The sequence below is a fragment of the Abramis brama genome (genome assembly GCF_963993115.1).
Source record: "Abramis brama genome assembly, chromosome: 14".
Lineage (NCBI taxonomy): Eukaryota > Metazoa > Chordata > Actinopteri > Cypriniformes > Leuciscidae > Abramis > Abramis brama.
In genome coordinates this window covers 34489162-34501359 of record NC_139976.1, presented here as the reverse complement: position 1 = coordinate 34501359, position 12198 = coordinate 34489162, and the positions used below count along the sequence as shown (strand labels likewise).

Below are 12198 nucleotides of genomic sequence, written 5' to 3'. Positions count from 1 at the left end.
TTTGCTTTGTGTAACCCGACATCAGACATTAGGCCGAAGTATTTTTTTTTTTTTTGCACACAGTGCCGCGACCAATCAATCACTCCTTTACGACTGGCTGCACATTCACTGTACTCGCGGCTGCGGCAACTTGCGCTCGCTTATCAATGCATTTAAATTCGCGCCTACGGTAGGCTATCTTTGTAGATCTTCAAAAAAAAAAAAAAAAAAAAAAAAAGATGCTGCAGCCAATGAGCAGCCGGCGAGGGCTGCAGGACGACTCAACCTCCACGGACAGTTTTTAATGTTTTATCAGACAATAACTAGCCTACTCAAGATTCAAGAATTTGCTTTAGTATAATTTTCGGGACAATTAGGGCCGGATTCGGAATTCGGGACAACAGCTTAGGGACCGTTCGGTATTTATGGAAGGGGCCACCGGAGGAAAATAGGGTCATGTCTTTTTATTCTTTGTTGAGGGGAGGGTCATCCAACTTTTTTTAGTCTAGGGGGAGGGTCACCCAACTTTTATATTCATGAAAAAAGCAACATTTCAAAGTGGCTTGTTTGGTGCTATTTTTTTCCATTTAGCTCCATGTTGATCTCGCGTTATCAGCCCCCCTTCGATATCAGATGGGTCTGACCCAACAAAAATCCAGTTTGGCGCTGTTTGACAGTGCGCGAACACTTCAGTTCACGCTTAGAAAAAGTGCATCATGTCAGAACAGAATGCCAAAGAAATGTTTACCCGGCAAAGATTTAAAGCACATGCAAATTATGAACTTTTGTGATTGCGAACAAGTGCACAGTGTCCTGTGAGTGTAACTCTATCGCTGCATTAACATGTGATGTGAATGTAGCCTACGTTGAGTTTTACAGTAGGCTATTGGGACTGAGGCGCCAGAACTGCAGCTGATAGAATATAGCGCGATACTACCATATTTTAGTTTACATTCTTATTTTGTTTCCACTATGTGTAAGATGTAGGGCTACCACATCTTTAAATTACTATTATTATTATTTAAGTTAACATAATAAAATACGTAGACCTACACCACAAAAACTAGTTGAGGATAAATTCGTTAAAATTGGGCGATTCCAGTGTTATGGACGTGACATTTGCAGTCAAAACTTGAAATATAAATTATCAGAAAATGCATTTAATACCAATATTTTTAAACGTCTGAAAGTAGTCAAGACATTAGAAAAATATCAGTCTGTACACATGCGTTTCATATTTAATATGAGGGAAATACACATGTGACGTGACACAAAAAATCTTTAACTTTTAGGTGGCAAAATATTTTTTAGTAATTCTATAAATTACACTGTGCAAACCAAAAGATATATACCCACCGGATGAATAAAGATCGGCCTCCACAGAACATAAAATATTATTTTTATTTTATTTTTCGTGTTCGCATTTATGTGAAAAAAAAAAAACCAATGTTACAGGCGTGACAGTTCTCCATTACGGACATGACTGCTCTGAAAGCGACTTTAAAATTTTCACAGAGACCTCAAACAGAAAGCACAAAGCCTTTCTTTAACGTGAATTTCGTTTTTTTATTAATTGTATCTTAATTTTAATCAATGTTTCATCTGGTTTTATAAGAAGTAAATATAGTAGAAAATAGATAATCATGGCATGGAGGCGCGGGCGAGTGAACTGGACTCTTGTCTCATAAATGAACCGAAACTCAGCGTAAGGTATGCTACTTGCCTCACAGACCTGATAAATATATAGAAAGCTTGAAATGTCTACTTTTTGAACAATTCAAAACGAAGGAAAACGGACTGCTTTCTGTTAATGAAATGTGCATTTCTCTCTGGCGCGTTCTGGGGTGGCACTGGACGTGCACTGGACACCCCTGACATGCGATTGGCCACCCCGGGTGCCACCCCAAAATTTTATTTGCTGCTGGCAGATGCTGATGCTGATTTAAAAAAAAATAATAAGTTCGCCGGCAGCGCGTCGCGCGCGCAGTTTTCAAACGGACGAGCAGAGGACGAGAGATGGTTGCAAGATACCGAACTTCACCGAATAAGAAAACATCATATTTGAAGTAAGTTTTCAAGGTTTAGCATCAGGGTGGTTTGCTCCGAATACATTAGGCCTAATACACGCATACACCTTGCTGTGTGTTCTGAGAAGACGCATCGTCAACTTCTTTGCAGTCGACACAGAAAACACTTGTTTTAATAAACAATTAAAATGTCTCCTTGCTATATTTGACATATTAATAATCATTACTTTTGCCGGTTCTTTTTGATAGCTTTTAGATGCTTTGTTGGCAGCGCCACCCACATGTTGAACGAGTCACACCGCATCAGCACCGAAAACATGATTTTTTTTTCCAAATCTAAAATAAAAAATCGTGATACGAACCGGATCGTAGGTTTGGACAAAGCAAAACAAAACAATGGCTATCTGAACATCTTTGCCAAGCGCAAACCAGTACAGAAGTAGCTAGGCTAATCAATAAATTATCGGGGAGGGTCATGCCTTTTTTCACAATCATTTGGAGGGTCATAGAAAAATTTATTGCTGGCGAAGGGAGGGTCATGTCTTTTTTGACAACAGATCTCAAAACTCCTCCGGTGGCCCCTTAAATAAAAAACGAACAGTCCCTTAGATTTCGGGACATCTGGTCACCCTATATGTGGTCTTTTGTTTGATTAAACTTGATAACGTCAAATATAGGCATTATTACAAACAATTTTGTCTGATCTGTTGAGACAATGCTGTAAATCTATTTAACTCTAAAAAGCCTACTGTATCATATTTGATACACACATTTCTATGGACTCTAAACGATCAAAACTTTGCTGAAAAACTGCCATCTCAATGGTCTGTAATTCATACTTTTTCAGTAGGCTAAGTAAAAGGCCTTTTATTATATTTGTAAAAATCTCCACCTTCAGGTTGTTGCACATGTGTCTCTTCACTGATTTTTAGAAAGTAAAAGCAATAATGAATTTTATATTGTTAGTAGGCTACCATTTCTATTTTATATTTAAAGATGTACATTTACTGGAATGAAGCAACTTAAGTTTACTTGATTGTCCATACACACTGAAATGCATGCATCAAATATGATCCATCTGAGAAACTTTTTTTTTTTTTATCTCTATCATCAGTGTATTTCATTGCATTATACATATCTCCCACAATTAAAACTAGCATTTAAAGATCTTATTGTTTTACATTACAAGCTATCAGAATTCCATCTTATTTGACCATATAAATAATATCTGTACCACATTGCATATTTTTGCCTCTGAATAAGATAAAATAAAATCCATATTTTTACTATATGAGCCATAAAAGCCTGATGTATCAAGTATAATAAACAAACAAAAAACAAGTTGCATATGTGTTTTTTGTTGAGTGTCTTTAATCGAAAATTTGATTATTATTTTATATCTTAGGCTTTACAGGGTTAAGAGTGATGCATTGCTAACTGTTTTTAATCACACTCAAGATTACGAGGCATTTAAAGGCATGTTATTTTCCTTTCTTTTACATGTTAGTATGTCAGTCATTAATGGCCTTCAACATTGATCCTGTATCCTGGAAGTACTTTAAAAACAATGCAAACAGCGGCTTTGGCTATAAAGTGATACAGAAAGGTGCAAGGTGAGCTCATCAGTGTTACTACAGACCACTCAACCATCGGCCAAAAGCTGAGGCTGTTGAAAACAAGTACTTTAATAATTACTTTGTATATTTGAATGCAGGACAGATATGGATATTAACTAATTAAAAGCCTTAATAGCTGTAACATTATTCAAAATTATTAATGTTGAAGTTGCAGTTTAGTACATTTAAAATGTATCAACTTTAAAAGTAATTTTAACTACATTAGTTACTGTAATGTACAGTAGGTCATGCTGTTGACATTTGACAACTTCTAAATTTAAACATTTTTGAGAGCCACTGCTGATGGTTCTGGTCCAGTTAAAAATATTTTTTTACATTTTATACAGTTTCATAAGTTTTTGAGTTCCACCTAATGCTTTGCCAGCAATTCTAATTTCCCCTTTCTATGATTTTCTGTAATGTAAAATATTTTGCAACACTTAACTAAAAATAACTTAAAACTATACTGATGTCCATATTTTTTTATTTTTTTTTATTTTATACGATCAGAGGTTTTTGCATCATACTGAAACCGCACACCCAACCAGGAACACCACAGATGTCTCCTTTTTCAACATGTTCTCTTATTCTCCTGTCTTCTTCCATAGTCTTCTTGTGAGTGATCCTTTAATACAACACAGTCAAACTCAAAGAGGAGAAATATATCGTTGTGCTGTCACTGAAGGAAACTGCATTCCACTGCCCATTACCGGTACTTTGTTTGTAAATTATGCTTTCATGTATGTAATAAAATATACTTGTTTTATTGTCCATGATAGTATTTCTTTAATTTTTTTTACTTAACAGTCACCAATGGGGCTGTCAACATGTCCCTTGGACTTTCAATGTCTCTAGATCCTCAGTCTTCAAGAGCAGTGGTAAGTGTCATATTTTAAAGGGGTCATGAACCTTTTTTTTTTCCTTTTTTTTTTATGTTTCCTGAGGTGCACTTATAGTTATAATGTTGGTATGATTTTGACATCAAAAATTGTCATAATTTAGAAATAAAAGGCCAATCTCTACCCTGATTTTACCTCTGATTTGAACGCTCTGTTTTAAGGGGCGTGTCTGCCGTGAGACTTCAGTGTAAACGCCCACTGTTATGATTGGCTAACATCTTTGCATATCGTTAGCCAGTCATATTTTAATGAATTATTTCTTAGGCAATTATGCTATGAGGCTAACGATATGAAATAAGTATTACATATGGAACTCTCTTAGCATTACAGCTGTCGAGATTAATTAATAGTGAAAAGTGTTGATTATAGTATTATATTTAGATCTACTCCCTTCACATGAAAGGTTGCAGCGATAAACACTGTAGCCGATGACAGCCGATGTCTGTTGAGCACATGAATGCAGTGATCTCGTCATTATAGCACGATTTTTGTGCTCTCACGAATGATTTCATTATAACTAACAGTGCAAACACGATAGATTCATTGTGCAGTGTAGATGGCGTCATTGATTATAACGTGAGTTTAAGAGTCCAGAACTCGTGCTGTGTGATTGACAGCCCCAGCGATTAGAAAGGGAGTGTTCTTTGATCGCTTTCTGTGTATAATTTAATCACAATTAAAATAACAGATTATTTTTATGCTACTTAGAGAAACCATGTCAAGTTGATCGTTTAGACACTGGCTTGATTTACTGACACATAAACAGCAATAAACGATTTTGAGACAAAGAACATCTGACTGTACATGAAGATCAAGGAAAATTTGATTTCTCAATTCATGACCCCTTAAATCCCCATTTTTGTGAGAATAAAAAATCTTGGTGCTGTTTTTCGACATTGCTTAATAATGCTTGGAGAAACTATATTTTGATATCCTAAAATTGCTATCATAACCTAAAAATATTAAACTAACAATTTGACTGCAGAAGCATGGAAGAAAAATGCAAGATTTGGTGCATGTATATATTTGTATATTTGAATTAATGTTACATTTGAACCAACAATTTGCAGTCAATCTAAAAGATGTCCAAAATAATTTATTAATATTAGATTTGACAAATTTTCATAGTGTAAAGCTTCAAATGTTACACTAAAGTCCAGAATAGAGTGTCATGTTGAAAATAAAATCTTAATTTCTCTCAGGTTTGTGGTCCAACCATACCTAAGACCTGTGATGGCGTAACCACTTACAACGGCATGTGCTTTAAAATCAGTCTAGATAATGTTGTGAGCAGATCTGTGCCAAAGACTCTGAGAGGTAAATGTATGGCATTCTACCAAATCCAAGCAAGTCTTCTTCATACTGTATATACTGTATTACATGATTATTCAGATTAAATGAATATATGATGCAATTATTCATTTCTCCAACTTTAGAATGCCCAACACAAATTGATATTGCTTTTTTAATGGATGGATCTGGAAGTGTAAATGATCTGGATTTTAAAAAGATGAAGGGTTTTGTTATAGAAATGATCAAAAGTTTTGTAGATCGTGATACACAGGTATGATAATCCATGCATTTATTATGATTTAGCTTGTCCATGATTTTTACCCCCATTTTTCAGCGCATCAGGCACTAAATCTATCTATCTATCTATCTATCTATCTATCTATCTATCTATCTATCTATCTATCTATCTTGCAGTTTGCCATTGCACAGTTTTCTACAGAATGTGTCATTCATTACAAGTTTCAACAAGTCAAAGACGCCACGGCATGGGAAAATGCAGTGAATAAGATATCTCAACAGAAAGGATGGACTTACACCGCAACAGCTATAAGACACCTTGTGTGAGACATGACTGCTGATATTTCATTGGAATTCTTTTATCTATGCCATTAAAAGTAATATTACTTCTGACTGAAAGACTTAAAGATGAATTTAACAGGATATTTAGTGAGATGTGAGGAGCACATCCTAATTTTAAAAATATAACCACCCACCCCAAAAAAAGAAAAACGGATAATACAAATGAAAAACTGATAGATGTCTGAGCAATCATGCAAAAAGCACATGATATTAAATGCAGGAATAAATGGATACACATACGGTACTACTACAAGTCTTTTTCTTTTTATGAGTTTTCATAAGGTTTTACAGCACTTCATAATTTTAAAGGAGAACTCCGGTCAATTTTAACATTGAGCTCATTTTTTTGTAAATTTGGAGTGCTGTCAGTACAGAGAACAACGACAAAAATCGGTGTTGCCTACACCGTGTTATCCTCTTTTTAAAATTTGCACCCTGTTGAAGTTTTAAACCTGCACTTGTAATGACACATCAAGGATGTTAAGAGGCTAAAAGCAGGTTTAAAACTTGCCCCATTGAAGTCAACAGGGTGCAAATTTTAAAAAGAGGATAACACGGTGTAGGCAACACCGATTTTTGTCGTTGTTCTCTGCACTGACAGCACTCCAAATGTACAAAAAAATGAGCTCAATGTTAAAATTGACCGGAGTTCTCCTTCAACAAGGTTCCAAAGACAAGCAATGTAAACTTAATAAGAAACATGTCCTATACAGTTGCATAATTGTATTGTTGATTAAATATATTGTCATATTTTATTTTATTTTCAATAGGAATGAGCTTTTTGGAAGTAATGGAGGTGCAAGACCATCAGCCAGTAAAGTTTTGGTTGTTATCACGGATGGTGAATCAACTGATTCAAACATGTTGACTGAAGCTGTTCAACTAGCACAAGCTAAAAATATAATACGATATGCTATTGGGGTAAGATTTAATTTTGCCTCTGCTAAATTAAAAAAGACTTAACTATATTAGTTGTGCAAAAAGTGATTATACTGATTCAGATCTAGATGGCTAGGCAAAATCTTTGCTGATGTGATTTGTCTTGGAAAAGTTTTGTCGGATTTGAAATTTTCGGTGAACAAACACAAGATCTGATCTGGCCATTGTAATTATCCACTTTTTTAAATAAAAATCATCAAAAAAAGAGGGTTATTTAAATATTAAAAATCAAAAACCGTTATTGAAAATATTACATTCATGAAGTGTTACAATTATCATTGATTTTTTCTTAGGTTGGCAATGCTTTTGCTATTGACAAAGCAATAATGGAGCTGACAATTATTGCATCTTTACCCACCAATAACCATGTGTTCAAAGTAACCAATTTCGACGCACTGGAAAGTATTCGTGAAAAACTCAAAGAGAACATTATTGCCATTGAAGGTATGTTTGCAGAGGGAATGAAAAATGAATGACACAGAAAATGTTTACATTTTACTTTGTTCAATGGATTGATTTAAAATAATACATTTATAGTTAACTGTGTTGTTGCTCCTTTTATTTGCCAGGAACCCAGACCTCTGGAGATTCATCTCGAATGGAGTTTGCACAGGACGGGTTTAGTGCAGCATTTACATCAAATGTAATTCTGTGTATTTCATTTATTTGACACCAAACTAATGAAAAAGATTAAATCCATGGGTTAGAAATAGTTTTACTGAAATGATTTAGGAGCCGTTGAATTGCTCTTTTTACTGTTCTGTTTAATTTAAATCATGTGTTTGCATGCTATCCATGCTTTTCACGCATTACTATAGTAATTTTAGATTTTTACATTGAAATGTATTTTCAGTTTTAGATTTAATTGAACAACAATTTATTAATATTGTCATTAAAGGGTTAGTTCACCCAAAAATGTAAATATTGTCATTATTTACTCACCCTCAAGTTGTTCCAAAACTGTATTCTTTCTTCTGTTTAACACAAAAGAAGATATTTTGAAGAATGTCGGTAATCAAACAGTTAATGGGCCCCATTGACTTCCATGGTATTTTTTCCTACTTTGGAAGTCAATGGCTGCAGTCAACTGTTTGATTACCGACTTTCTTCAAAATATCTTCTTTTGTGTTCAACAGAAGAAAGAAACTCATACAGTTTTGGGACAAATTTTTGGGTGAACTAACTAAACCTTTAATACAGTACAATGTTACATCGGGTCAAATTAACTGCTAGAGTTGTAAGGTGCTATTTGTAAAGCTGCTTTGAAACCATAAGTATTGTGCAAAGTGCTATAAAAGTAACCTGGAAGTTCACTTGCATCAGGGCAAATCTAGCTGTCTGCATTCATGAATCAAGGTATTATTATTTTAAAGCATTTGTTGCAAGCATAGATATCCATGACGTTTGCCGTTTTGATGTTTAACTACTCTTCCACCTCAATGAAAAACACATTGTAGATTTTGCATGCTTGTAAACTTATGTGGAATTAGATTATTTCTTAAATATTTCTGTTTGTTCTTATAATGTTATCTGCATTCAGACAGATTTGATAATGACCGCAGTGGGAGCTTTCCAATGGAAGGGTGGATATCAGCTGTACAAACCAAATGATAAGTCAGATGTCTTTCAAGCTGGAAGTGAGCATGACAGTTATTTAGGTGAGATCTCTTTTTCAATTGTGTAAATCAAAAATAAATCAGTCAAAACATCAGAATACTTTTAAAGTCTATTTTCTTCACAGGTTATTCCTTGGCAATAGCAACAATGTCCAGAGCAAAGTATGCAGTCATGGGAGCACCAAGACACAAGCATAAGGGACAAGTAACTGTTTCAAGAATTGATCGAAGTGATTTAAAACAACTGGATCCTCCTAAGGTTGTAACACTAAAATTTATGTAAAATATTAGCACATCACAAATTAATGTAAGCGAGTGAAAGTACATGAACTCAGAAACTGTATGGTAACTATATTGATTCTCTTCCTCTTTTCTCAGCCTCAGATTGGCTCATATTTTGGAGCTGAGGTGTGTGTGGTGGATTTGAACCGTGACTCCATTACAGACCTACTTTTGGTATCGGCACCAACGTACATAGAGTCTGACCGAGAGGGCCTAGTGTTTGTTTACATCTTCACGCGTCGGGTCAGTGTTTTTTTGAAGATTCAATTAAGATTACAATTTTTAAAGAAAGTTAATCAAGTAAGAGTGAATAAATGTAAATGTGTGTCTGTTTAACCCTGTTTCTCCACTCTCTGTTATATCTCCATAGGCAAGCTTAATTTTTTCGGACACACTGGTGGGCATGGCAGGTCAGAGGGGTCGGTTTGGCTCTTCTCTGGCCAGTCCAGCAGATCTGAATGGTGATGGTTTCATGGATGTGCTGGTTGGAGCTCCTTTAGAGGAGGATGGACAGGGCAGCATCTACATCTTCAATGGGATAGATGGAGGGATCATTTCAAAATACTCACAGGTGAAAAAGACGAGGGTTGGTGGCAGTTTAAAGTGATAGTTCACATAAAAATGAATTCTATCATCATTTATTCAGCCTTGTGGTTCACCTTTCTTGCATTACTTTTCCTTGACTCACTTCATTGATAACGAATATTCGTTATCTGTTTTATTCCCTCTTGAATGAAACAGAGGATTGCTGGATCATCTGTGCGACCAGGTTTGCGGTTCTTTGGGATTTCATTGAGTCAGTCTTCTCTAGACCAGACTCGAGACAACCTTCCTGACATTGCTGTTGGGTCCAAGGGAGCAGTTCTGCTTCTCAGGTCTTTTATAAAGAACTAAAATATATACAAATACAGTGTTTCAGCCATAATCATTCATATGTGTTATATTTGGCTCTTTCAGGTCCAGACCCATCATCCAATTGGAAACCAAAGTAACTTACAACCCAACCAAAATACCAACCAGTGAAACAGACCAGTCAGTGAAAAACAACATGACAGTGTGTTTCACCATGCGTCCATACAGACACATCATAAGAGGTTTATCCAAATTTAGCAGTATTCCTTTATGTTGTAGTTAATGCTGAAGTGTTAAAGGAGCATTTCACCCGTGGGAACATTAATCTTTATTGAAAGTGGGTCATATATGTAGTTGAAATGTAACATAAATTTTGAATTTGGTGCCTTCTTGACCGAGGAAAGACAAAAAGTAACTTTAGGGTGCATTTGTATGGAAGACAACAACTCCCACAATGCACCACATTGCACAGCTCTGCAAGCCACTCCCACTAATCCAGAAACTAGGATGGTTCACAACACAAATGTCCGTGTCCTCGTCTGATTCAGAGATTTCGTCCAGGAGAAATTGGCATCGTTGAAATTCTTTGCAGCAGACGGACTCTATCTCTGTGTCCGTAGGCGCACTGTGAGAGCACAGACACCACCAGTCCGCCCCAGCTCGAGCCAGTCCGGGCTCCTCGTCCGCGACAGGCAGATCTTCTGCCTCGGCTCAGCCACCTCCTGTTCCTCCATCAGCCTCAGCTGCTCTTCGCTATATTGCGGCTCGTAAAGGTAGCCACGGACATCTGATTGGAGCATCAGACTTTCGAAATCCTCTTCTTCCATATCATATTGAGTACCTTCCGCCATTGTCGTAACTTCACATCTGGCTTCACAGCGCCTGTTAGCTTAGCTTCCAAACAAGATGGCGGATATTGCTTTTAGTTTCTGCAAGTGAAGTCCCACACACTGATCTGTAATAGGTCTGTAGCGCGAGTGGGTCCCACCCCCTGGAAAATGAGGAACGAGTGTTTGTAGTCTCAACCCCTCTACAAAGATATGGGACTTCCTGCTTAGAATGACGCAAAATGACGATTTTTACATCATTATAAGCAGGAACTGCAACACTGAAATCCGTATTTCTCCCGTCTCTGGGGAAAATGAGGGAATAAGGCACCAGGCAGCCAGGGGGAGTGTTCTGGAAACCAGTCTGAAAACTGCCTTATTTTTTTTTAAATTCCATTTGATGTTGCTGGTAGCACAAGCTACAGCTTTAAAAGGTTTTTTTCTCTCTCTCTGAGAGAGAATTCATTTAAATTCAGTTAAATGTGCTGTAAGTTTCTTTTCTTTTTTTTCACATAGTAAAAGTTTTCAACATTGATAATATTAGGAAATATTTCTTGAGCAGCAAATCAGCATCAGAATAATTTCTGAAGGATCATGTGACACTGAAGACTGGAGTAATGATGCTGAAAATTCAGCTCTGCATCACAGGAATAAATTACATTTGAACATATATTTAAATACAAAACAATTAAATTGTAATAATATTTCACAATATTTACTGTATTTTTGAAATCTTGAATTGAATCTTAAATCTTGAAAATCTTACCACTCTCAAACTTTTGAACGCTAATGTATTTATATAAATATGTTAGACATTTATAAATATTCTATCTTTGATTTACAGAATCTAAACGTTTGAACTGTAAAAAAATGCCTTCCATGTATTAACTTTTATATATGTATATGTATACTGTTTTATGTTCATTATCTAGACCTATCCGCAAATATCAATTACACCATAATGCTGGATGCCAAGCGGCAGAAATATCGAGCAAACTTCTCACCCAAAACCCGGATCCTCAGTAATGTGTTGAATATTAAATTGGAAGCAGAAACTTGCAAAAGTCATCCTTTCTTTATAGATGTAAGTCTGAAACGTCACCACTTTTTGACAATTATTTTTTCCTATCTCACTCTTTTGAATACTACAGTAAATCATTTATTCTGGCTGTAAGACATAACAATTATGAATGAAATTTAAATGGGAATAATTCAATCTCAACAATGCAACAATGTGGCAATACATACTGAAAATCCTGATTTTATGGTAAATGAATGTCATTAATCTA

At 35.7% G+C, this 12198-nt stretch overlaps 1 protein-coding gene across 3 annotated transcripts in view; it reads left to right on the top strand.

Moving 5' to 3' along the window:
- LOC311096683 (integrin alpha-X-like) overlaps positions 1-12198 on the top strand; it is a gene marked incomplete at its 3' end in the record, with an annotated part of 55364 nt that overhangs the window by 644 nt on the left and 42522 nt on the right. For 2 of the 3 annotated variants that reach the window (XM_084135987.1, XM_084135986.1), the window contains exons 2-16: positions 4231-4334; positions 4430-4500; positions 5724-5838; positions 5958-6085; positions 6229-6374; positions 7164-7314; positions 7626-7776; positions 7902-7975; positions 8873-8990; positions 9074-9207; positions 9327-9473; positions 9601-9801; positions 9972-10105; positions 10188-10324; positions 11842-11993. In XM_084135987.1, the coding sequence (XP_083992113.1) occupies positions 4231-4334; positions 4430-4500; positions 5724-5838; positions 5958-6085; positions 6229-6374; positions 7164-7314; positions 7626-7776; positions 7902-7975; positions 8873-8990; positions 9074-9207; positions 9327-9473; positions 9601-9801; positions 9972-10105; positions 10188-10324; positions 11842-11993 (1963 nt within the window). Of the gene's footprint in view, positions 1-3513; positions 3620-4230; positions 4335-4429; positions 4501-5723; positions 5839-5957; positions 6086-6228; positions 6375-7163; positions 7315-7625; positions 7777-7901; positions 7976-8872; positions 8991-9073; positions 9208-9326; positions 9474-9600; positions 9802-9971; positions 10106-10187; positions 10325-11841; positions 11994-12198 lie in introns of all 3 variants that reach the window. The other variant, XM_084135988.1, reaches the window with a different exon arrangement.